This window comes from Lactuca saligna, chromosome 4 (assembly GCF_052625555.1).
Source record: "Lactuca saligna cultivar CGN05327 chromosome 4, ASM5262555v1, whole genome shotgun sequence".
In the NCBI taxonomy this organism is placed as follows: domain Eukaryota; kingdom Viridiplantae; phylum Streptophyta; class Magnoliopsida; order Asterales; family Asteraceae; genus Lactuca; species Lactuca saligna.
The window spans coordinates 36,167,793-36,195,715 of record NC_136420.1 but is presented as its reverse complement, the minus strand read 5'-3'; the positions used below and the strand labels follow the sequence as shown (position 1 = coordinate 36,195,715).

Below are 27,923 nucleotides of genomic sequence, written 5' to 3'. Positions count from 1 at the left end.
TGCACAATTTAGGATACGTAGTGATCCCACACCAAGGCCTCCATTTTCTTTTTTAGCTTGTATGTTTGTCAAAGCTACCTAATGGATTTTATTTTTTTCCTCATTTCCACCCTACAAGAATCTCCTTCGTGTTTTCTCCTACGATTCAATCACTCCAATAAGTGATTTAAATATGGAAAAGAAATAAAGTGGAAAGCTTCCCATTACCGACTTCACAAGGGTGAGAAGTCCGCCGATAGATAGAGTATTTTCTGTCCAAGAAGAAAGCCTAGTTTGAATACGATCAATAATAGGTTTCCAATTTTTAATGAGGTTCATATTAGCTCCGACCGGGACCTCCAAGTAGGTGAAAGGAAAAGCTCCTACGTCGCATCCAAGTATACTAGCGCTAGATGTCAGTTCACGATCGGATACACCAATTCCAAACACCTTTGACTTAAAGAAGTTTACTTTTAAACGGGAAGAAGCAAGGAAACAACGAATAATTATAGCCAAGTTTTTAAGATTTCCTCTCGTCCATTCACCAACAAAAATCGCATCATCGACGTAGAAGAGGTGAGAAAGGCTAGTATTACTCTTCGGGATGTTAATTCCATGGAATAGATCTTTATCGCAAGCATCCTTCATGGCAATATTTAGACATTCCATTGCTATTGTAAAGAGGAACGGGAAGAGTGGGTCTCTCCTTAACGGACTCCTGTAGAAAGGGTGAATTCCTTTGTAGTAGAACATTCAACAACACCAAGGCACGGGCAAACGCAAAACACCCTGAGTTCCAACTTCTCCATTTAATTCCAAACCCCATTTGACACACTGAGTCAATATATACCCAATTGATCGAGTCAATTGTCTTGTTGAAATGCACCTTTATTAGAAACATCTTTTTTGTTTTTTTCTCAAGAACATATTTCATTGATAATAAGAGGTCCATCAAGTATCCTCAAACTATGAGATGTGGTCATGACATCTCCCTTTTACCTTTATTTGTCATGTTCGTTTAAAATGCTCGTATTTTTTTTTTTTTTTGTTGATTCTTTATCAATTGCCATAATTTATTTTCATTTAGTGATTTCCCAAACCTGAATTTCTTTGTCATTTGGCTTCATATTCTCACTTTTTATTTATATAAGTCCTTGAGCTTCATTTTTTTCACTTGAATGCCTTTATCATTTAGCTTCGTACTTTTAACTGTGACAACATTTGATGGCAATACATACATTTAACGTTGGTGATTTCAAGATGTGTGATTTTTACGATGACAACTGTCTTCTTAGAAATTAGAGAGGAAACATGGTCATATTTAATAATCACTAAGGTTATTGGGATTTGAAGGATCATATAAAGTTTACTTTATGTAATTTATATTTTGACTCTATGACTTAGTATCACAAAATTTAATATGGGATAATCCACCATAGGAACTTTTATATCGAGAACAAAAGCAAATCAGTATATTATTCTTTTGGTAGGATTGGCTAGGATCTTCTAAGAGATCCAAAATTATAAGTATATATACTTATTATCCAAAAGACTAAACTGCTGTACAGATGGTTCATGTTGTTTGTTTAAAATTGTTATTTTAGTCCAAAAAAGTTTTGAATAGACCATAGGTTTAAAGATTTTGATCCAATTTAACTTATTTAAAATGACGGATTTACCATTGGTACTTACTTTTTCTATTTTTTATTTATTTAAATGTTTTTTTTGATTAAAAGAACAATAAAAAAGGAATCTCTCTCTCTGTGGACGCAAAGAGTACAGAACAATCACCATGTTCATCTTCTCTAACTATCCCTCCCAAAAACCCTAAAATCCATAATCAAACCCACATGGTGGCTGATAGATACGATGAAAAATCAAAATGCCCCAAATCCTTAATTTTTTTTCTGTTCTTTTGATTTTCTCCGATTTGAATCCTACTGCAAGAATCTACAGGGTTTAGGACTATGTTCAACGAACAGATAGAAGCAATGCGCCCTTCATCTTTCTCCATTAAAGCATTCTACATTCTAGGGTTCGAATTACCCTCTCTTTGTGGTGTGATTTTACCAGATATTGAAGCTTGCCCCCGACAACTTCGATTTAGGTGTGATTAGGGCTCGAAAACCATCAATTGGATCAAAAATGATAGCGTACCTGCAACTCGAAATTCGGATAACGGGAACTGAACATCCTCTCCGGTGGAGATGATGAAAGAAAAAAAATGACGGGTCATTTGATTCCTCGGTTTGGCCCTTTGCGATTCACACAAAAAAAAATGGCGATGGGGACTTACGTAGTAGCAGCAACAGCAACATAACAGAGGTGGTTGATGGTGGTGACCAAGAGCAACTCTACGGTGGCAGGAGGTTGCCCGACAGCCTAGCGGTTGCTTCTTTTTGCTTATGTCGGCAGTGGTCATCGAAGGGGAAGATGGAAGAGGTAGGGCAGCAAGTTGGAGGGTTGCTTGGGGGCTGTTGTATCACCAGAAGAAAGGATAAGGGGTTGTGAAGTGGTGGTACACGATGGCAGAAGGTGGCAGTGGGGTGATGAGAAAAAGGATGGAAGGGAGTGAGGAAGGTCTGAGGTATGTTGGTGGAGTGGTTTTCGATCCAATGTGGGAGGTATAACGGTAGTGTGTGGTGTTGGAGAGAGAGAGAGAGAGAGAGATATTTCATTTTATTTTTTTATTTTGTTATTATAAATTATAAAAATAAATAGAAAATGCAAATTTTCTTTTTTATTTTTTCTTTTAATCAAAAAAAGTATTTAAATAGTAAAAAAAACTGAAAAAGAAAAAAATAAGGGTAAAATAGTCATTATGAAAAAAGTTTATGGAAAACTTGATCAAACTCACGAAAAAATAAAAAGTTTGGACCTCTGGTGCTAGTCCAAATCTTAAAGTGACAATTTTGAGGAAACCAAATTGACCATTTGTAGAGTTTGTCTATCCAAAAATTAGATAAGATTAATGAAATAATGTTTTAGATAAAATAAATAATAAAAAATTGTTTGTGTAAGGAAAAGTGTGATTGGGTGTCCATGGCTACTTAGGTAGCCCAAAGTAACGTGGTCATGCAACTTGGGTTACCAGGTAGCTTGGGTTGTCCAACATCTTGGACTCCCCCTCTCAAGTCCTAAAACTTTCAATTTTCTCTTATTCCTCTATTTTTCTTTTTTCATTTTTTGGACACACTTTTGATCCAATACACTTAAAATTTCAGGATGCTGTCTTTTACTCTCATTAATCGTTAGCATGATCATCTCAAGGGTTCCCCCTCCTAAACCATATTGTTTTTCATGGTAGGGATCAAACTTGCATTGTACAAAGTGTGGATTTTGCACCACCTAACTTATATTGGATCATGGTTTTAGTCCCATTTAATAGTCGTATAAGTTCGAATTACAATAAATGACCAGCACATTATAATCACCAACAATATGAAGATTTTTTGGATGACTTTATGACTATTTTCCATGATTTTTGTCCTCTCAAAATGTTAATTTCTTGTGGAATTTTGTTCACCATATTCGATCAAACCTTATAAGATCATTGGTTTACACTTGCGGTTCAATAATAGTTTTAGTAAATTACAATCGGTTCATATTTAGAGTTTTATAAACACTTTAAGAATTAGAAACACATTTAGTTGATATTTTTGTCGTTTGTATAGTTTTGGAACCTTATTGCTATTTTGCATTCATCTTGATCAATGTTCGAGTTTTAGATAAGTTGTTAAATTAAGGCTCGAGCCTACAAATGTCATAAGCAATATCCTACAAGGAATAAATATAATAATAAACTGAATCCTTGTTAACTTCAGTTAATCATTCTCTTTTGGTTGCAACATCAAAAGATACAAAAATCAAGATTTTACAAACATTGATCATAAGATTAATACAATATGCATCATATCTACATTGAGCTTGAGTAAGTTTTCGAAGCAAGCCACCTCTCAGCTAAAGCCATAGCTTCTTTTGGCTTGTATTGTGCCACTGAATGACCGGCACCCTGCAAGTATATAAATCAAAGAACTAAAATACACATTCAAGATAGACTTACTTGATTATGAATATAAAATACGAAGGAATTAAACATGCAAAAGCATAATGATTGTTTTATTTAAAATATCGATGATGACAATAATGTGTATCTTACTTTAACAGTGGCAAATGCCAAGGAGAATTCTTTTTGTGCATATGCCATTTCATATCTGGAATAAAACAATGAGATTAGTAAACATATAACTAAATTATAAAATACGCAAATAAATAAAGTCGATTCTCACCCTCCGACTTGATTGTTAACATAGAACGGCTTCCATGGGCTATCAATTTCTAGATTAAGAGCAACTATCCATTGCTCGATTCCCACATATGGAAATGTCATATCATGATCACCACTGTCAATAAAATGCCTTATGTTATGCATAATCTTTCACTATGGTCTAGTTAGGGAACAAAAAGGTTGAGAATATTGTTATGTTACCTAAAGATCAAAGCTCGACAACTTTTACTAACAAGTTTCTTGTGGTACGCAAAACTACTAAAGATATCATAAGCATAACAAAATGTATCATTTTTTCCTTCAAAGTAATGCATCGTCATGTTGAATAACTCCCATTTTTGAATCGTTCCCTGAACATAAATTATTGAACAAGTTTTGATTATATATAATCCCTAACTTATACCTCCTTCAAACAATATATAAATAACACACCTTGCGAACTTTAAGGGCTTGTTGCACAACCTCATCATTCATCCAATCTTCTCCAAAATTGTAATAGTTCTCCTAAAAGAGCAGCGAGAATATGAATATCATTAGTTTTAGGAATCAAATTCCTATGACTCAAGATCAACCATGGAAGTATAAGTTCTTGTATAGACAAAGGAGAGAGATACATTACTTGACAATATGGCTTCACATCTGATTTATTACAAAACGGATCCAATATATTTTCCATATTTAGTCCACTTGTGCACTACAATTCCTAAAATTAGATGGCTACATGTTTTATGAAATCAACATGGTTTTATAAAATCAATTTAGTCAACATACCTCCATGTATCTTTGAAGACTATCTCTGCATATCGAATTGACAATATTCGTGTTCACATAATTACCACCACAATTTCCTATTGCAGCCTACAAAATCAAATTATTATCACTATTATACAAATATAATTCATAATTTCATAGTAATTCTTACAAATGTCTAAAAATTACCTTATAAATGTCATCAGATATAAGTGCCATACGATGAGCATATTCAAATCTAGAATTGAAATCCATGAACTTATGGGTGAGAGGACTGCAAAGAATGTAACCCTATGTGCCAATTCAAAAAAAAAAGATTATTTTGTATCTTCAAATTAAATTAAAATATAAAGCTTTAAATTTCATGAGATTTCATGGATAATATACTTGAATATTCAATGAAGGTTGATCACCTCGTTCATTTTCTACAAACAATATTTTTTCAACATGTCACAACCCTTTTTACGCATGATGTGAAATAGAAAATCGATATATCACCAAAGAGAATCATGTACCTTTGTACACTTCCAAAGTAATGATAGGCGTTATAATTCCCATGTAAGAAGTTCCCGCTATGTACAATGGGTTTTTTAAAAACTTACGATGGTCGATAAGAAACTGTTGGATATCAACCCTGAACATATAAGATTGAAAGACTTAAAATCAATTTTAGATTAAAATAAGATATACCTTCCGAATAAAATCGTTAGCTTGCTTGACCAAAATGCTATCACTACTGATTGATGCTTCTTTTGTCATGGCATATGAGAATCCGACACCCGCAGGCATATCAACAAATATGATATTAGCTATCTACAACAAACCAACCCTACAAATTTTAGCCAATATATAAACATAAATTCTTACTCAGATTCAATATATAATAATATAATGGCAATGTGGTGAAACTTTATTAACCTTAGTCCATGAGTTTGGATTTAATGTGACTGTTATATTCTCCGGAGCATTGGCAAAGTTAAAACTAAGTGGACCTACAAGAAAGTAATTCATTAGAAAAAAAAAAAAAGTCAAAGTTGAAACTAAGTGTTAGCGGACTTGCAGAAAAAGTAATTCATTAACAGATTGACAATTTCAATAAAACACATTCTCATTTTTATAGGGTTAAATGTAGAATATTTTTACCAAAATGGAATGTTTTATAAACTTATTTACCAAAAAAGTATATTTTAAAAATATTTACCATTTAGGGTTTAAATGTAATACCAATTCAAATTCGAAAAAACCAAAACAAAACAAATAGAATAAGACCCTTGAAAGACACACACAACATATGACGTCTTTGAGATCGCGACAATCATCTTCTTCTCTTTCGACCACATCCGACGTCGGATAGTCGGATTCCAACCACAACAGACACCAAAAAGTCCGCTACGAGCATAGAAGACATTGACAAGTCTGCCTCCATCCTTGCTGCACCAAGAAAACCCTAACTTATTGGAAAATTATTCCTCGATTCCCACCAGCAGACGAAAAACAAGCCCAATTTCCTATAAGTCTTCATTTGCACCAGCTTTGTGATTTACTTCATTTGCTTCAGCCCTATTGTGATTTGCTACAACATTCAGATTTTATGCATTGTAATTGATTTTTTGTTTTGTTCCTATTTGCTAGATGGATGTTGTTACAGAGTTTTGTTATTAGGGTAGGACAATTCATGATGGTCAATATGCTATAAATTATAGTAAAACTCCAAAAAAGCAATCGATGCTACATCTTTTGAAAAACACCGCCACCACATCAACTTAACTTGCAGATATCCATCCGTAGGTATTGGAAATCTTGTAAAATACATCCCTCTTCTTACCAAAGATAATGATGATGTTAGAATCATGTTTTATGTGCTTGGTCTCCATCAAGAAGTAAGTAACATTGATCTATATTTAGAGATTGAAAACAATGTTCAAATTCGATACACATGGCGTCTAGGTATAAACATTTGTGTTTTACATTATTTACATGTTTCTACTTATTTTGAATGTGATAACTTAGTCTGTAATTTTTTATGTAGAAATCACAAATCTGTTATTCTAGAAGAGGAAATGAACAATAAATTACTATTACCTAATACGAGTCATGCTAATTTCATATAAGTCATGAAGCGTATTGGCTACAATCGTCATCTAGAAAATTGCTTCCTCATGAAGCGTATTGGCTACAATCGTCATCTAGAAAATTGCTTCCAAATTTAGAGTATTTACAGAATAATATGTTTAGAATTTTTATTTTTATTTATAAAAGTTAATAGCAAATAGTTAAAGAAAATGTAAAAAAGAATATTTAAAAAACAGTAAAAATTAAAGAAAAATAGTTAAACATATTAAAAAAATATGAAAACAATGTTTTGGTAAATATTAAAACAATAGCTGAAATTTTTTTAAAAGTTCAAAAAAAATATTATTTTGATAAATATTTTTGATAATTATATCTTTTTAGTAAACATGTTTGAAAGTAGACCTATTTTATAAATATTTTTTTCAAACTCACTTATTTTGTAAAAAAGTAGTCAAATTTACAATACCTTGTTTTAATTTCTAATTTAAATAATAAATAAAGTTTGAAATCATTAAACAAAATCGACAACTTTATAAAAATAAGCAATTTTATTATCTTTTTTACAATGTGACAACCAACCTAGTGATACAGAGGAGAACACAAACTTCTGGAACGAAGCATGGTTGGGCATGTTACCATTATCCATTCGATTCCCGAACCTCTTCAAGCTTGAAAAGCGTAAATCAGCACATATTTATGAACGGAGAAACTATTACGGTTTTGCTGCGGACTGGAAAAGGACCCCTTCGCGTCCCCGATTGAGATTGCGGAACTTGAAGTACTTAAGGAAATTATTAACTCATTTTCCTTCTTGAATGTTAAGGACTCGTGGAAATTCTCTTTGGCTACAGATGGTGTATTTAGAGTGAATATCCGTAGGGATCAAATCGATTCTGTTATTACTGATGTATCCATAAAAAGAATGGAATGGAATAGCATGGTTCCAGTTAAAGTGTTTGTCTTTATATGGAGAGCTTGTTTTGGACGAATTCTGACTGTTAATGCCTTATCTCATAGAGGAATAAACACCAACTCAACTATATGCTCAATGTGCTCGAGTCAGGAGGAAACAACAGACCATTTGTTAGTGGATTATATGTTTGCCCGCAACACCTTTAAATAGATATCGAAATGGTGTGGAGTAGATATTCAGCGCTTCTGTACTGTGGCGGATGTTATTAGTGTTGGGGAAAACGAAATAGAGTTATTGGAAATCTGGATTATAAACAGGAATCGCGTTAACATTTTCCGTGTTTGATATTTTGACCCTATATTCCTTGGGTATCACGAAATCCAAACTTGAGATAATTCATGATGCAGCAATTCCGATTTAAGGCACAAAATCAGAACAATTGAAGAAAATGAAGTGAAAGAACGTTCTGTGTTTTCTTATGTGTTTCAATAGTTGTTTTCACAGGTTTATCCAATCAACGGATAAGTCACAGCAGTTTCTATCTTTTAAGAATTACAAATCAGACCTTGTAATGTCTTTTCACAAGGACCCCGACTTGACACAATAGATTAGGGTTCAGTACTAATAATATTTAGTAAATACAAGTGTGCACTCCCGCACCTCCTAACTTATATTATAATTAAAACATTATTCTTAAAACACTTGTTAATTTCATTACACTAAAATATATTTGATGATAAAATCACCAACAATTAGTTTTGCATCTCAATGGGGTAATTGCCCTAAGAAGAGGAAAATACTCATAAGCATAGTATATGGTGTAGTTTGGTATATTTGACTTGCGAGAAATAACATGATATTCAATAAAGTTCCTTCAAAACCTTTAACAAATAACATGATATTCAATAAAGTTCCTTCAAAACCTTTAACAACCGCGGAGTACCATGCGATGACTTTGATCTATGGTTGGGTCAAGTATAGGGACAAAATCGGGAATTGTAATCGGGTGAGTTGGTGTAATAATCATTTTAGTACTTTGTAGTTTTTTAGTCAAGAGGTGGTATATCCCCCTATCCCCCTATACTGCATGATGTATTAGACTTTGGTTTGTGGCTTGTCTGGCACCTTGCCTCGTTTGCCTTAATAAATTTCTCGTCGGTTAAAAAAAATTATAAATTTTATAATCATTACAGCGATCATTAATATCGAAATAAACATTACGACCGTAGAAAACAAAGCTTCACAATAGTTATATAATTTTGGGCCATATCTGGAAAGAGGGATGTTTCAAATTCAGTCTTAGAAGTCATTAATTATTAATTATACAAAAGAGAAGGTTATAACTTATATTGTTTTCAAACTAAAACTGAAATATTGTATTCTTTTTTCTTACAAATAGAATATCTATAGCTAGTTGTATGATTAATTGATTAGTGTATGCTTCTGGACTTACTTCATCGTCCACGCGTCGACACTTACTCATGCATTGATGCCAGCATGGCACCGTGCGGTGGGAGCGGAGCCCACTAATCAACTTAAATAAAACTATACCATAATATAAAGAATGCATTACTTCGTATGCAGTGTCATAATAATTTCTAATTTTTTATCACTACAAATTATGATCCTTTTTAAAGATATATAGTATCGTTATTTCAGTATTATATCTTAAACTCTTAATGTTATTGTCGTTCAAATTAGATCGATATTTAAATATATAAAATCTTTATTTTATAAATTAGTTTTTATTACCGCAGGTCTTTTAAGAATTTATAAATATGTTTTCATTTAATTATTCATTAACACCAAAGCAATCAAGGATTATATTAAGTAAAAACTACAAGGTTTGATATCTATAAAGTATATATAAACAGGGTGCATGGTGTAAAAATGTGTAAAGATAACTCGCTGCAACTGTCCAACTGTTGTTTGGCGGTTTATTTTGGAATTTAACGTTGCAGATGAAGGTTTCTATATATAAACAGGTATACCTAGTCTCTTTGAGATTAAAAAATAAAAAAAAAATCCTATGCATGAACAAAAACATAATAGATCATACCGATTTGATAGAAGAAAGTAATGACAGCAGAACAGCCAGGACCTCCGGCGAGATAAAACAAAAGCGGGTCTTCTTCCGGATTTCGTTCTGATTCAACAAAGTAGTAGAAAAACTGTGCTTCCTTCTCTCCTATTCCCACATAACTTCCATACAATACAACAATGTTTTAATTAGAATAAAACGTGAACGAATCTGTGTTAATTTCTCTAAAGCACCATGTTTTCCGATGAACTAATAACCTCTGTTATAGCTAAGAAGTGTAAATCGATGATTTTCAATATGATATGAAACCAGTTTTTTCATAAAGGTTGAGATGACGATACCCCGTTTCGAGCTTGAATGGAAGTTGACCAGGATATCCAGGAAGGGTTTTAACGATTGATTTTGAATGCGATAGAGTTATGAAGATCGATTCAAGTGTTAGAAGAAGGAGCAGGAGCGAGGAAAGGGAAAGGGTCTTTGATACATACTCCATTTTTACCTGTCACTTGGAAATTTGGGTGATCCCACAGTTGGCTACTATAAATAGAAGTCTTCCACCATGGTTCTTTTGAAAATATTAAACCGTTTAACTAAAATTATCACATCCGTCTTATAAGGATTTTTTAGAAAATAATACTTGACAAAAATCATAATATAATAAGTCATAAATTAATTCTACCAAGTGTTTTTCAACACATACACATTAACCTTAAAATCACGATCAAAAAGTCTTTTGTGGTATTAAAAAAACTTTGAATAATATCCAAAAACTCTATCTTACATAAAATGTTCAAAATCAAGAAATCTTCGTGAATTTTGTCCAAAAAACCGCTATTCCCTTTTAACTTTTGTTTTCCATTTTTATATTTATGTTAATACTTTTTTAATTTGAAAAAAAAATAAAAAAGAAATTAACTACCCATCTCTCTCTCTCTCTCTCTCTCTCTCTCTCTCTCTCTCTCTCTCTCTCTCTCTCTCTCTCTCTCTCTCTCTCCTCACCCTAAACCTGCAAATCCAACCTACAACACAAAAATACTTTGGTTATAATCCTTCTTCCTCACCATGGAAGTTGCTGATTTTATTTTATTTATCACAAATTCTAAGATCTTAAACAAATCGATCAAGGCGGATCAAAACACAATCAGAACTATTTCCTCTTTAATACTATTTATGTTCTCCAAAAGAAAGAAACCCCAGATATTGATAATATCTGAATCAAAGATACATAACTAAAAGCACCCACCAATTGAATTGGTCAAATACTATAATATTTGAGGAAGCATCAACTTCTAAATGGGTTTGGTATGTGGTATCCTTTCGAACATCATCAATCTAGATTTCTTCGAGAGTGAATCTATTCAGTATCGAGGTTTCTTTGAAATCCATTTGTGGATAAGATAATAGGGTGGTGGGTTGTTGAAAGGGAATCGAGTGTTATTGAATATCAATTTGGATTTCTCCAATATCGATGATCAAAAGTTCTATGGATTCTCTTCAAGTTGCCTATAATGACAAAGGAGTTGTTTTTGCATAAGCAATCATGGATATCACTTCTCAACACTTTATGCAACACCCCCCTCTAGCACGTATCACAATATTGTCCGCTTTGGGCTCCCGACGCGTAAACTTCCCAAGGAATCGCCCATTCCTGAATTGCTCTCGCTCGGGCATGCTTGACTGCATAGTTCTTATGAGATCTGCTGCCTTCACGATTTTAAAACACATTGTGAGAGAGAGAGAGAGAGGGAGAGAGAGAGAGAGAGAGAGAGAGAGAGAGAGAGAGAGCAATGATGAATTACATTCAGGGACCGAACCATCAAACATACAAATTAAATTACTCTAGCAAATGGTTTGAGCTTCTGATTAATTGCAATTAAAGGAAAAACCAACAAATTGATTACTAAATCATTGTTCAATTACAAATATTGAAACTAATGTACTGCTCATGACATAAATTAAGAATAATCTTGCATTTGATTGATACATTGTTTTTTTTTTTTCTTATTTATTTCACAGAAGCATGACTGGACTTTTGAAACTCGTTTTTCATGAAGATTAATAGAAACACTTCTGATTACTCACAATTAAAAGGAAACCCAACAAAATGATTACTCAATCATTGTGCAATTATAGAGATTGAAACTAATGTATGGCCTATTATATAGATTAAAAAAAATCGTATGCATTTGGTTGATGCATTTTTTTCTCAAAGACGCATGACTGAACTTTTCAAGTTCTATTTTTCATGAAGATCAATATAAACGTTTCTGATTACAATTAAAAGAAATTACTCACAATTAAAGGAAAAACAAAAAAAATGATTACTCCATCATTGTTCGGTAATAGAGATTGAAACTAACGTATTGCCGACTACAAAGATTAAAACAGGGCCATGGCGGTGGCGATGAACTGCACAATACAAATGAAATTCGACATATGAAATCTTAATTTGACGTAAAACAAGTTGATATTAGTTATATAAGTTGTGATGACGTGCCTAAGCCAGCACGGAAGAGTCACGCCCGGCCGAGGAACATAGCGTACTGGCCAAGCCAAGCTAAGCGGGCTCAGCGCCCCTAAGTGCAGGGCACCCCGGTGAAAGGCTCGCGCCCGCCAGAGACGCTCCCGGCGTCAAGACAAAAGATACGGTCAAGTAACAAGGCAAATGTTCACGGCATTACCGTTGAAGCCAATGAAAGTACTCTGATAGAAAGAGGCGCACAACCCTCCAATCAACGCCTTTGAACTTGTCCCCTACAAAGCGGTTCTGTGCATACGGACGAGCAGGGTCGCTAAGTATAAAAGGGCACGGTCAGGAGCCCTAAAGGTAAGCACTCTCTTCTCAAGAGCATATTACTTAACACTCTCAGTTCTATCTAACTTGATCGTCGGAGCGTTCTTCCGGGAGCCTCCTCCCGGAAAGCGGCTGTCGATTGTTCTTTCTTGTGACCTTGCAGATACCATCAAACACCATACGAAAAAGTAAGAAAAGGAGTGAAAGCAAGGTCACATCAAGTTGCATAAGATCATTCAGAAGCATACTTGAAATGAAATATAATCTCTAAAATTTATGCATGTGTTAAATGCATAGTTATAATAATAAAGTTATGGTTGCTGACTAAAATTAAAAATCTTTCAGCTACTTCAGATGGTCAAACACAAAAATTGCAAGATTTGCATTTCCACGAGTTACAATCACTCGAATCACATATATGTTTTTCACATATTTGCTAATAAATTAACATGTTCCTAATTTTATTAATTTTAGCCCCTCGTCTAATATTAGATTATGGACCAGAAGAAGAAAAAGGTAGTCAAGTTTAAATTATATTATATATTAAAAAAAATTATACTATATATTAAAACAAATTGGTTTAGGAATAGTATACTTTTGGAGTTTATACTTTCACCACAAAAAAAAATATATTTCACACTTTGGGGTTGTTTGTTTACCTTTTAATAGAAAAATTAAAAGACAATCTCTTAAAAGTTCAGATGTATGGTGTTTGATAGCATCTTAATTTTTTGCTTCTTAAATTATAAACACCTCTTAATTTCTCAGACATGTGATTGTATCTGAAAAATAAGGACACACGTGTTTCCTGTTTTACCCACGACGTATTCTCTTCTATTTCACGACACAACCTCTTTTTTCCCTCCCAACCTGTAACGCCTGTAGATCCGGGTTGAAAACTCTATATGCTCACCATGCTCCCAAGTCTAACTCACTCAGTTTTCTTTGTATCGCAGGTATCGATACGAAGATATATTTCACGAAGAGATTAAAGGAGATGTAAAATCTTTAGTGTAAATGATGTAAGTTCTGTTTATGCTTATGTGTTAGTATCGGAACATGACATCCCGAGATTTTCTTACATAATAAAAATACATTTCTTTAAAGAAATGCTTTGATAAATCTTTATCATATTTTGGGAATAAATTCCGCAACTGTTTTCTTTAAACGATTACTTTGATTTTAAAACAAAGCATAAACAAATCTATTTTTTCTGGCCGTGAAATTGGGGATGTCACACAACCATCAACGATGCCTCTCCTCCACTCCAATCTGTTGTAGCTCTGATCTCCTCTATTGCCGCTGCCATCGGCTTTGCCTGTGGCGCCTTCGTCTCCGGCTTCAGCTGAATCGCCTCCAACATCTTCTTCAGATTTGCCCTTGATATTTCAACCCCATTTTCCCTTTTCTCTTTCAATACACATGACGTTCCCCTCACCCACTCCATCTCTAATCTGGAACCAGCCTACTGACTCTTTCGCCAGTGTCGCCGTCGCCACCGGAAGCCTCATCGACAACATAACTCTTGGTAATTTTTCCCCTAAAACTCAATTATTTTGGTTCAATCCCATTCCCAAACAAGCATTCAAGCACGATGGTCAAAGTAAGCATTTTTGTGGATCCATACAAATTAATTTTATCCTCGATTGGTGTCGCTCTCTCCATCAAATATTTGGCTTGATTTTGTTGATCACGCCCCTTATGTTGTAACCCATATTTATCAAAGTGATTGTTACTTGTTAGGTTATATTTCAGTTTTGATATGATGTGGTTTGTGGGTTCAAATAAAGTCAAAGTTAGGGTTTTTGGATTCAAATAAAGTCAAAGTTACAACTTGGTGGTCGATTTCCCAGTGGAGATGTTGCCCCTGGTCATGGTTTATGTAGTTGGTTTTGGAGGTGGATTTCATAATTGTTGCATGTTGTGTGCTTCTACAAATTTTGTTGATTTAAAACATTTCATACTTGAAATATTCTTCTCAAGATATTATATATCATCTCATTTGTCAAAGAAAACGTTGTTGATAGAGTTTTTCAAGAAAATTTATGGTGGTGACTATGGTGGTGCATATGGGAACTCTGGTTATGGTAATGCCGATGTCTGTTGATAAAGTTCTTCCAATTATAGCATTTTGTAGTTATGTATATAGTTGTATGTGTTTTCATATGTGTAGGATTTTGTAGGGTGTTTGGATTTTATAAGGTGTTTGTATTTGAATTTTGTAGGGTGTTTGGATTTTATATGCTGTTTATATTTTTTTATAATTATTTAAGAAGTTGGTTAAATTATTTTATAAAATAGAATTACAGAATTTAGCAAAAAATAATACAGAAGAGTAAAATGATCATTTTCATTATTCAACACAACAATTAAGAGGTTCCGGCCAAACAACTTGTTAAAAATTCAAATCTTAAAAATTCAAATTCTCTTATAAATTCAAACATCTTAAAATTTAAGATCTTAAAAATTCAAATCCTTCCAAACACGCATTTTGTCTACAAAAATAACTTTTAACAATAAGCTTAGAATAATTTCAGATTTGATCCTTTTGTATATGGAGTATTCACTTTGGCCACGACACTTTCGCATGTTGACAAGTTTAGTCTTTATGTACAAAACAAATTATACTATACTATATATTAAAATAATTTGGCTTAGGAATAATATACTTTTGGAGTTTCATACTTTCACCACAAAAGATTTTTATTTCACACACTGTCTACAAAATAACTTTAACAATAAGTTTAGAATAATTTCACATTTGGTTCTTTTATCCTTTTATATATGGAATATTCACTTTGGCCACAATGCTTTGGTATGTTGAGAAGTTAGGTTTTTATGTACAAAACAAATTAAAAAAACCCATGTAATTAACAAAAATGATCCCTACCTAGATTTTTATTACAGAAAAGATCCTTATATTTAATACTTTTCGTATGTTGGCAAGTTTGATCAATTTGTAGAAAATAAATTAAATAAATTGCCTCTATACTTTACTAAAAAAGTCCATATGCAGATTTTTTTTAATAGAAACAATTCATATGTTTAAAGAAAGTACAAAAATGATCCTTACAAAATAGAAAATTTATGCGTCACCAACAAAATATATATAAGTAGACTCCCGACCTGTGTCCCATGCGAAGTGGGGAAATAGCAATTTCTAGTTATATATTAAAACAAAATGGTTCACGGATAGTATATTTTTTAATTTTGGTGTTTTGCCACAAAGTTTTTTGTTTCAAAGTTTTGCTATAAAGTTTTGAATTTGGCACATTTAGTCCATGTAATTTTGTAAAGTATAGAGAAAGTCCCTATGAGTTTTTTTTATATAAAAACAGTCCCTACGTCTAATATTTTAGTATATTAGCAGGTTTGACCCATGTGTAGAAACTAAATTACAAAAATTGTCCCAATAATTTGCAGAAAAAGTCATTGTGCAATATTTTTATAAAAACCATCAACATATTTAGAAAAAATTACAAAAATAATGTGTATAATACAAAATTTGCAAATTGCTCCTCTTGCAGCTCCCCCACAATACATTTTCATGTTTCATCTCCACATTGTTTTCACACTTTGGTCACATGAGTTTTGTATATTTACAGTTTGCTCCCTACACTTTCATAGTTACACAATTTTGGTCCCGCTTGCGTTCTCTGCGAAGCGGGATGGGGCAATATCTAGTTATGAAGCAAAAAGAAAAGAATGATGAAGTAGCAAAAAAAAACTACAAGATAGGATAAATTTTTATCAAGGCACAAAAGGATGATTTTTTTTTAATTGTTTTAGTTTGTGTGTCATATTTATTTATAGAGATCAAATTTGGTATTAAATTGTTTAAAGATGTATGTTCAACTGCAACACAGAATAAAGTAAGAAGCTGAGCGATTTCGACAGTGGAAAGCATCTCATTAACTTTTTTTTAAGTAACTTTAGTGTAATTTATTTTATGGTCTTTTTTGAGAATTTGTCTGTAATGCCCCTTGTACTTGGTGAAAAAAGCCAACATACAGAACATTTATTTTTTAATCTTTATTTTTATTCCAAAAATCTCATTTTTTTAAAAGACCTTTGAGTTGTAAAATTCATAAACACAAACTATTCAATCTTACGTAAACTTGGTAACAACTCTAATGAATTAATAAATGATAAGAAACATGTTATAAATAAAATAATAAATAACTCTCATTAGGCTCTCATTTTTTAAATCAAAATCAATTCAAATTTACTATATTAACATGCAAAATAATAAATATATGCATAATCATAAATATATGCATATGTGTACGTATATATTTATTATTAAGGATATATATTTATTATTAAGGATAAATATATGCATATGTGTACGCATATATTTATTATTAAGGATTAAGGATTGTTGCTACATGGTTATATGCATATGAATACATATATATGTATATGCTATGAATAAGGATATAAATGTATATGAATACAGCACATGCAAATGCATATTAATACCCGATAGTCTGTGTTAATACCTTTTCAGGTATTAACACAAAACAATATGAACGAATGTGTTTCAAACCAACACGTATCTATAAGGATATAATGCAATACGAAAGGGTGTGTTTCAACCCAAAAGGTCTATTTCAACTAAACGGGTGTGTTTCAACCCCACATATTTGTTTCAACCACACATATAAACATACAAGCATGACAGAAGACTCTACTAGACAAAAAGTCAAAGTTGACTATGTCAAACTTCCTACATGCGACGTAACACAACTCTATAGGCGACGTAGGCTTGTTCTACGTGTGCCGTAGAGGTATCCAGGTTGCAATTCCCACTTGCTACGCGTGACATACATAAACCTTATGCACAACATATCATTATCCACATTGCACTTTCCATTAAATGCTTAATACCTTAAGTCCAATGTCCTAAACATCCAGATAACATTAAATCAACACTTCAATGGATAAAGTTTGAAACTTTTTTCATTTGAATGCCTCTAAACATGAGATCTCAAAGCTAAGTAAAAATACAACCAAAACCATGTATGACACTAAATGGAAGATGAAGTTCATTTCTTTGTACCATAATGGTCCAAAATAAGTGTGTGTGTGTGTGCGTGTGTATATATATATATATATATATATATATATATATATATATATATATATATATATATATATAAAATACATATGATTATGAATAAGGATATAAATGTATATGAATATCGCACATGCAAATGTATATTAATATCTAATAGTATGTGTTAATACCCTTTCAGGTATTAACACATAACAATATGAACGAGTGTGTTTCAACCAAACAAGTATTTATAAGGATATAATGCAATATGAACGAGTGTGTTTCAACCCAACATCTCTATTTCAACTAAACGGATGTGTTTCAACCCAACATATTTATTTCAAATATACAAGCAACATAGAATACTCTAATAGTCTAGTTAAGCATGCAATTATGTAATAACAATTATGTCATAAGTAATAGAGTGAGAAGACTCACTTGAAGTAACAAACACTATATTAGTATTCCAGAAGTCTAATCAGCCACTATGAACCACCTAAATTTCACATAGAGGTTCTAACTCAGGTCAGTCCCAACTAGTTTAACCAAAAGTCAAACTTAGTCAAAAAAGTCAAAGTTTTCTATGTCAAACTTCATACGTGCGACGAAACACAACTCTACAGGCGACGTAGGCTTGTCCTACGTGTGGCATAGAGGTATTCAGGTCGCAATTCCCACTTGCTACCTGCAACGTAGAGAAACCCTATGCACAACATATCACTATTCACATTGCACTTTCCATTAAATGCTTAATACCTTAAGTCCAATGTCCTAAACTGTCACACCCCCAAACCTGTAAAACGGCGGAAACGTCCGGGGGCGGATAACGTCATCTACAATATCATAACAATTGCATAATAAAGATCAAAGCATTACAAACATCATATTGATAATTAATATTTACATTAAGTTCGAACCATTGTTTGTTTGACTCCAAAAATTATACAAAAAAATATATGACATGACACTGCAATGCTTCATCTCCACAAAACTTGTGTAGGTACCTATCTACTGATTCCTTGAGAATACAACTGGTTTTGAAAAAGTGTCAATAATTAAGTTGGTGGGTTCATAAACATTTTTGTATGAGAAATGTCTACCATTGTTCCTTGAAAATTTTAGTGTGTTCCTTCAGAAAATTCAATATTTTTTCTTTTAAAGTGAATTATAGTCTTAAAAACCCTAAGACTTGTAACGCCAAAAATTTCAAACCAATTTTTCGATTTTTATAAAAACATAATTCCATCAATATTCATAAAACAACCATTTTAATTGTTCAACAAAATAGTACAAAATCCCAAGATCAAAATGTCAAGCCCCAAACGTGTGTGTGTACGGATCAAGCCGGCGCCTTCCCGCGATCGTCACTAGTACCTGAAACAAATAACATCAACACTGTAAGCACAAGGCTTAGTGAGTTCCTCAAAATACCGCATATAACACATATTAGCCACTCTAGGCTATAACTCTGTGGGTCCGTGCACCCAAACTCTGTGAACCCTCAGGTTCTAGCTCTGATAAACATGCACCACATAAATCACATAGAAATCGTGCAGTACAACACATAACATACATAGCATACAATTACTCTATCACATAGCTCTGGTTACCTACTCAGGGTAAAGTATAGTGAGAAGACTCACCTCGCGTGTCTCGATAAATCGTAACCCTGAAATCGCTAAACACTCGATCTGCCGAGCTGTAGTCCCCCTATAGCACAATACATCTCTAATTAACACTTTCTCAACTAGGGTTGACCACACTATAACAAGTCAATCTAGGTCAACGCTGGTCAACGGTCAACGGTCAACTTTGACCAGACTCGGCGAGTACACTATAGCGACTCGGCGAGTCTGAGCGCATGCACCAATTTCCCTGGAACCCTCCCCTGACACGTCGAGCATTTCCCTCAACTCGACGAGCTCCACCTGGCACGAGTTGTGGGGCCACCACGACTCAACTCGCCGAGTCCCAAGAACAACTCGGCGAGTCCAGTTTGACTCGGTCCACCTGTCCATCCTGACTCCCCCTTTGACTCCCTGAGTTCACCCTTCCCAACTCGGCGAGGCCACTCGCTGAGTGGTCGGGCAACATTCATGCTACTCGCCGAGTCTGTTCTTCGGACTCGGCGAGTCTGTGCCATGCACTGACTCAATCTTGCTCTAAAGGTCAGATCCGGTCCATTAATCCATAGATCCAATCCCTCCAAGCTTATTTAGCACGTAAAGTCACAATCTTGATGCACATACAACCTCTATATGACCATATATGATGTTTTAGACTCAAATACAACAACACAAGGTCAAAGACTCTATTGTCACCCATAAAGCTTGATGAGTGAGGCCCTCTGGACCTCTACGGATCCAGATCCATGGTCTCAACTCAAGGAAGGAACCAATGGGCACCAAATCACCCCATAAATGACCACATTAAGCCCTAAATTGCATCAATCTTCACTAAACAGAAAATGGTCCGAAATAATACCTCTAGAGTGATGATCTAAGCTCCAAATCCACGAAATAGCAACCTCCTTTGCTTCCTCTTGCCTAGGGTCTCCTTCTCCTTGCTAAACAACACACACAAGATCAAGAATGGCTCTCTTTCCTTCAAAAAACACTCAAGAACTCTAGGGACACTCTCTGGGGGTTGGGTGAGCACAAATGACGGCCATAAGGCCCTTTAAATAGGCCTCAAACCCGGAGATTTAGGACACTCTCTGGGGGTTGGGTGAGCACAAATGACGCTCAAGAACTCTAAGGACACTCTCTGGGGGTTGGGTGAGCACAAATTACACAGCGCAGACTCGCCGAGTCCATACCCTGGACTCGCCGAGTCCAAGCGCGCACCAGTGATCAATTCCGCGTGCCTACTCGGCGAGTCTGAGCTCCAACTCACCGAGTCCCTCTCACAATATAACAAAATTTAAACTTACAAGATACCTGGTAAAAATCCGGATGTTACAACTCTCCCCCACTAGAACTGGACTTCGCCCTCGAAGTCTCGCTCTAAAACAGCTCCGGATGCTGCTCCCGCATCATACCCTCCGGCTCCCAGGTCATCTCTGATCCCTTCCGATGTCGCCACTGAACCAATACCAGAGGTACCTCCTTGTTCCTCAAAATCTTGATCTTCCGATCCCTAATAGCCACTGGTCTCTCCGCATAATTCAGGCTCGCATCCACCTGAATGTCCTCTAGTGGAACCACTGCCGACTCATCGGCTATACATTTCCTCAACTGCGATACATGAAAAGTGTTGTGAATCTGCCCCAACTCTGCTGGTAACTCCAGCCGATAGGCTACCCGGCCTACCCTGGCAATCACACGAAACGGGCCTATAAACCGGGGCCCCAATTTGCCCCTCTTCCTGAACCGGATCACTCCTTTCCAAGGAGAAACCTTCAGGAGAACAAAGTCGCCGACCTGAAATTCCAGCTCGGACCGGCGTCTATCCGCGTAACTCTTCTGTCGGCTCTGAGCGGTCAGTAACCTCTGCCTGACCAGCTGTATCTGCTCTGTCGTCTGATTCACGATCTCGGTACTGCCCATTACCCTTTGCCCAACCTCTCCCCAACATATGGGAGTCCGACACCTCCTACCATACAACAGCTCAAAGGGCGGCATACCAATGCTCGAATGATAGCTGTTATTGTAGGAAAACTCCGCCAAAGGCAAATACGTGTCCCAACTACCCCCAAAGTCCAATACACATGCTCGAAGCATGTCCTCGAGTGTCTATATCGTCCGCTCACTCTGACCGTCGGTCTGGGGGTGGTATGCGGTACTAAAATGCAGCTTAGTACCCAATTCCTCATGAAATTTCTTCCAAAAACGGGAAGTGAAACGCACATCGCGGTCTGAAACAATCGAGATCGGCACCCCATGCCGAGATACAACCTCCCTCACGCAAATCTCCGCCAACTTCTCCGCTGAAGAACTCTCACTGATGGCAAGAAAGTGAGCGCTCTTTGTCAACCTATCCACAATCGCCCAAATTGCATCAACTCCTCTAGCAGTCCTCGGCAATTTGGTGATAAATTCCATAGTGATCTGTTCCCACTTCCACTCGGGAACCTCCAATGGCTGCAACTTGCCATGTGGTCTCTGGTGTTCGGCCTTTACCCTTCGACAGGTCAAACACCTCTCGACAAACCATGCTACATCCCTCTTCATACAAGGCCACCAATACTCCTTTCTTAGGTCCAAATACATCTTCGTGGCCCCGGGATGGATCGAAAATTTCGATCTATGAGCCTCCTCCATCAATGTAGCACGTGTACCGCCCACAAACAGTACCCAGATCCTGCCCTGATAAGTCATAAGGCCTCGACTATCCGATATAAACTCAGAAACCAACCCAACAACCCGCTCTCTCTTCTGCATCTCCGGACGCACGGCCTCGGCCTGAGCCCCACGAATGGCGTCCAGAACTGGAGCTATCATGGTCAATCTCAAACATACATCTCGCAGTGGAGTACTCTCCGCCCTGCGACTCAATGCGTCGGCTACCACATTGGCCTTGCCCGGGTGGTACAAGATCTCGCAATCATAATCCTTGACCACGTCTAACCATCTTCTCTGCCACATATTTAGGTTAGGTTGATCCATCAAGTACTTCAAGCTCTTATGGTCCGTGTAAATCGTACAACGAACCCCATACAAGTAGTGCCGCCAAATCTTGAGAGCGAACACCACTGCCCCCAACTCCAAATCATGTGTGGGGTACCTCGTCTCGTGAGGCTTCAACTGCCTCGATGCATAAGCTATCACATGACCCTTCTGCATCAATACCGCTCCCAGTCCTAGAATCGATGCATCACAGAATACCACAAAACCTTCCATTCCTTCCGGAAGAGCTAAAACTAGAGCTTCACACAACCTCTGGCGAAGCGTCTCAAAGGAGGTCTGCTGCTCGGGACCCCATGAAAATGTAACACCCTTCCGGGTCAATCGGGTGAGTGGAACCGCAACCTTGGAGAAATCCTTAATAAACCTCCGGTAATACCCTGCCAACCCAAGGAAACTCCGGATCTCAGAAGGTGACCTTGGCACCTCCCACCTCATCACTGCGTCAACCTTGGCCGGATCGACCAATATCCCCTTCTGGTTAACGAGATGTCCCAGAAACTGGACCTCCCGCAACCAGAAATCGCACTTGGAAAACTTTGCGTAAAGTTTCTCCGATCTCAAAACTCCAAGAACCTCCCTCAAATGCTCTTCGTGCTGCTCTCTAGATCTCGAATATACCAGAATATCATCAATGAAAACAATCACCGACCGATCCAACATCGGCCGACATACCCTGTTCATGAGGTCCATGAACACAGCCGGGGCATTGGTGAGCCCAAAAGGCATCACCACAAACTCATAATGCCCATAACGCGTCCTGAATGCTGTCTTCTGGACGTCCTCGTCTCGCACTCTTACCTGATGATAGCCCGACCTCAAATCAATCTTGGAGAACCAAGATGCTCCCTGTAGCTGATCGAATAAATCGTCGATCCTCGGCAACGGGTAACGGTTCTTGACCGTCAGCTTATTCAATTCCCGGTAATCAATACACATGCGATGCGAGCCATCCTTCTTCTTCACAAACAGGATGGGTGCTCCCCACGGCGAGCTACTCGGCCGAATAAACCCCTTCCCCAGCAACTCCTGAAGTTGCGAGGATAACTCCTGCATCTCTGGAGGCGCAAGGCGATACGGCACCTTAGAAATAGGTGCGGCTCCCAGAACCAAATCGATGCCAAACTCCACTTGCCTCACGGGAGGCACGCCTGGTAACTCTTCGGGAAAGACATCTGGAAACTCACGCACCACCGGAACTTCATCCACAGAGCTCGGTCTCTCTGAGATCACTCGCGTATCCATCACATATGCTACATAACCCTTACATCCCTGCTGTAAACACTGCCTCGCCCTAGCAGCCGAACAAAAGGCCGATCCAGAACGTGTACCCTCGCCGTATACCGAAAGAACTCCCCCACTAGGATCTCGTATAGTCACCAGCTGACGCTCGCAATCGATAACCGCACCGAATCGGCTCAACCAGTCCATGCCCACTATAACACAGACATCACCCATCGCAATGGGAATCAGGTCGATCGGAAACTCAACCCCGAAGATCTCCAATACACATCCCCGGAAGACCTCAGCAGCACAAATCACTCTGTCGGCGGCTATGGAAACCTGCAGGGGCCGACTCAATGCCCCACGACTAACGCTGATACGCTGACTAAATGCCAAAGACACAAAAGATCGACTCGCACCCGAGTCAAATAACACTAAAGCAGGTACATAATTCACAAGGAAGGTACCTATGCATAGCATAATATAAGCATAATATCTCAACACCATAAATAAATAATGAAAAGGAAACATACCAGCCACAACGTCGGGTGCAGCGCGGACCTCTTCCGCAGTCAGCTGGAAGGCTCTCCCCCGAGCCCTCGGTGCCTCGGCCTTCACGGGCCGACTCTCTGTAGCAGTAGCTCTGATGGCGGCGGGAGCAGACCCCTGAGATGCCCCGCGCAGCAGCGGACACTCCGCCTTCCGGTGTCCGGTCTGGTTGCAGTGGAAGCACACTGCAAATCCCTTGGGGAAATCCTTAGTCATATGTCCCTCCTTGCCACATTTGTAGCAAGACCCTGCCCGGCAGACTCCATCGTGACCCTTGCCGCACTTCCCACAAGTGCGGCCCTTCTGGCTCCCGGGTCTGGGATCAGCGGGCTTGGCCCGCTTGGCTGCCGGCTGGGACTGTGCCGGCCGCCGATCCCTCCCCAGAGACTCCGCCTCCTCCCTGGCCTGAGTCTCAAGCTCAATCTCCCTCTTCTGAGCATTTGCCTGAAGCTCGGCAAATGTCCGGTACGAGGAGTTCGCAGCGAACTCCCGAATATCCCGTCTCATAATGCTCAGGTAACGGCTCATACGTGCCTGCTCGGTGGACACGTGCTCAGGGCAGAACATCGCCCTATCATGAAACATCCTCGTAATCGCTGTAACTGACTCGGTACCCTGCTTGAGGGTCAGAAACTCCTGCGCCAGACGCTCCCTCTCCACCTGAGGAACGTACTCATCTCGGAACATGGTAGTGAACCTCTCCCAGGTCACTGCCGAAAGCTCAGCCGGTGTAAAGTGCGCAGTCACAAACTTCCACCAGTCCTTCGCTCCCAAGCGAAGCTGGTTCAGCGCGAACCGAACCTTCAAATGCTCAGGGGATGAGCAAGTGAAGAAGCATCCCTCCATATCAGATATCCACCTCATAGCTGCCACCGGATCCTGCGTACCATCAAACTCTGGTGGCTTGGTGTTGCTGAACTCCCTAAACAACGTCGCATCACCTCCCTGGGGCCTTGCCGCAGCAATTGCTGCGGTAGCCACTGCAACCGCAGCCTCAGAAAGAGCGGCATAGCGCTCGTCAAACGTCTCAATCAAAGCGGTCTTAATAGACCCGAACATCTCTGGTATCTCAGCGCTGATGATCGCAGCCACCTCCTCATGAATGATCTGTCGAATCTCCTCATCACTAGCTCCGGCATCCTCTGGCATATGACGTGTCCTCACCATGATCAACCTCTGAAATACAACATGCGATAATTAGAATTCACTCGAACACTCTTACATTCAACAATTCACCCCTCCTTGATTCTCGGCATCCCAAGATTCTTATTTGGACTGTGTACCGTACCGGTGCTTTTAGTAGTACGGGCCCAATACTACTGTCCGCACCGTCTCAGTACACACCCCAAATCGTCCTCTTTGGATCCCAGTCCCCAAGTACTCTATTATACTTAAATCACTCTGTAACAGGTCTCACACAAAGCCCTAGCTGCTACCTAATTACTCTCAGCGTCTCATAGCTCACCATTCCCTAAGCTAAGGCATCACAAAACATGCCACTCTAGTCCTATCAGCAATACCTAGCCTACTCTAACATGCAAACACATCACATTAATAATTATCACATAACAAAAGATATTTTGGGAATTCACCGTTCGGGCGCTGACTGATCGTACACACGTTTCTTCCTGGAAAATCCTTTACTCTTAGAAAATTTTTGGTTTTATTTTGAAAATATCTCTTTAATTCCTCAGTTTGAGTTCAAATACCCCCGAAGGTGTACCCGAATCCCTCAAACCAAGGCTCTGATACCAATTTGTAACGCCAAAAATTTCAAACCAATTTTTCGATTTTTATAAAAACATAATTCCATCAATATTCATAAAACAACCATTTTAATTGTTCAACAAAATAGTACAAAATCCCAAGATCAAAATGTCAAGCCCCAAACGTGTGTGTGTACGGATCAAGCCGGCGCCTTCCCGCGATCGTCACTAGTACCTGAAACAAATAACATCAACACTGTAAGCACAAGGCTTAGTGAGTTCATCAAAATACCGCATATAACACATATTAGCCACTCTAGGCTATAACTCTGTGGGTCCGTGCACCCAAACTCTGTGAACCCTCAGGTTCTAGCTCTGATAAACATGCACCACATAAATCACATAGAAATCGTGCAGTACAACACATAACATACATAGCATACAATTACTCTATCACATAGCTCTGGTTACCTACTCAGGGTAAAGTATAGTGAGAAGACTCACCTCGCGTGTCTCGATAAATCGTAACCCTGAAATCGCTAAACACTCGATCTGCCGAGCTGTAGTCCCCCTATAGCACAATACATCTCTAATTAACACTTTCTCAACTAGGGTTGACCACACTATAACAAGTCAATCTAGGTCAACGCTGGTCAACGGTCAACGGTCAACTTTGACCAGACTCGGCGAGTACACTATAGCGACTCGGCGAGTCTGAGCGCATGCACCAATTTCCCTGGAACCCTCCCCTGACACGTCGAGCATTTCCCTCAACTCGACGAGCTCCACCTGGCACGAGTTGTGGGGCCACCACGACTCAACTCGCCGAGTCCCAAGAACAACTCGGCGAGTCCAGTTTGACTCGGTCCACCTGTCCATCCTGACTCCCCCTTTGACTCCCTGAGTTCACCCTTCCCAACTCGGCGAGGCCACTCGCTGAGTGGTCGGGCAACATTCATGCTACTCGCCGAGTCTGTTCTTCGGACTCGGCGAGTCTGTGCCATGCACTGACTCAATCTTGCTCTAAAGGTCAGATCCGGTCCATTAATCCATAGATCCAATCCCTCCAAGCTTATTTAGCACGTAAAGTCACAATCTTGATGCACATACAACCTCTATATGACCATATATGATGTTTTAGACTCAAATACAACAACACAAGGTCAAAGACTCTATTGTCACCCATAAAGCTTGATGAGTGAGGCCCTCTGGACCTCTACGGATCCAGATCCATGGTCTCAACTCAAGGAAGGAACCAATGGGCACCAAATCACCCCATAAATGACCACATTAAGCCCTAAATTGCATCAATCTTCACTAAACAGAAAATGGTCCGAAATAATACCTCTAGAGTGATGATCTAAGCTCCAAATCCACGAAATAGCAACCTCCTTTGCTTCCTCTTGCCTAGGGTCTCCTTCTCCTTGCTAAACAACACACACAAGATCAAGAATGGCTCTCTTTCCTTCACAAAACGCTCAAGAACTCTAGGGACACTCTCTGGGGGTTGGGTGAGCACAAATGACGGCCATAAGGCCCTTTAAATAGGCCTCAAACCCGGAGATTTAGGGTTTCATTACACAACGCAGACTCGCCGAGTCCATACCCTGGACTCGCCGAGTCCAAGCGCGCACCAGTGATCAATTCCGAGTGCCTACTCGGCGAGTCTAAGCTCCAACTCGCCGAGTCCCTCTCACAATATAACAAAATTTAAACTTACAAGATACCTGGTAAAAATCCGGATGTTACAAGACTGAAAATGTATAAGTAGCGTTATAGTTTTAATCTTTATAAAACCATTTGAATATTTGTTTTCAGAAATGTAAGTTGTATTGTACTGGAAAATAGTGTACTGTAGTTGTATATGTATAAAACCATTTGAATGTATGTATCTGGAACTACTAGTTGTATTGTGAGTTAGT

The 27,923-nt window shown here is 37.9% G+C and overlaps 2 protein-coding genes across 2 annotated transcripts; both read right to left on the bottom strand.

The window, feature by feature from the left end:
* Nucleotides 1-138: 138 nt before the first annotated feature.
* On the bottom strand, nt 139-648 carry LOC145039485 (uncharacterized). The gene has a single exon (XM_078987539.1). It carries the CDS (start codon nt 646-648, stop codon nt 139-141), a length of 510 nt encoding a protein of 169 aa, XP_078843665.1.
* Nucleotides 649-3,895: 3,247 nt separating this feature from the next.
* Nucleotides 3,896-10,537, bottom strand: LOC145039484 (serine carboxypeptidase-like 13). The gene is made up of 14 exons (XM_078987538.1): nt 10,386-10,537; nt 10,063-10,205; nt 5,936-6,009; nt 5,708-5,830; nt 5,533-5,635; nt 5,405-5,442; nt 5,207-5,308; nt 5,039-5,125; nt 4,887-4,961; nt 4,700-4,771; nt 4,469-4,617; nt 4,269-4,382; nt 4,139-4,193; nt 3,896-3,991 (listed from the first exon to the last, which is right to left on the bottom strand). Exons 1-14 carry the CDS (start codon nt 10,535-10,537, stop codon nt 3,896-3,898), a joined length of 1,383 nt encoding a protein of 460 aa, XP_078843664.1.
* Between the last annotated feature and the right edge of the window lie 17,386 nt (nt 10,538-27,923).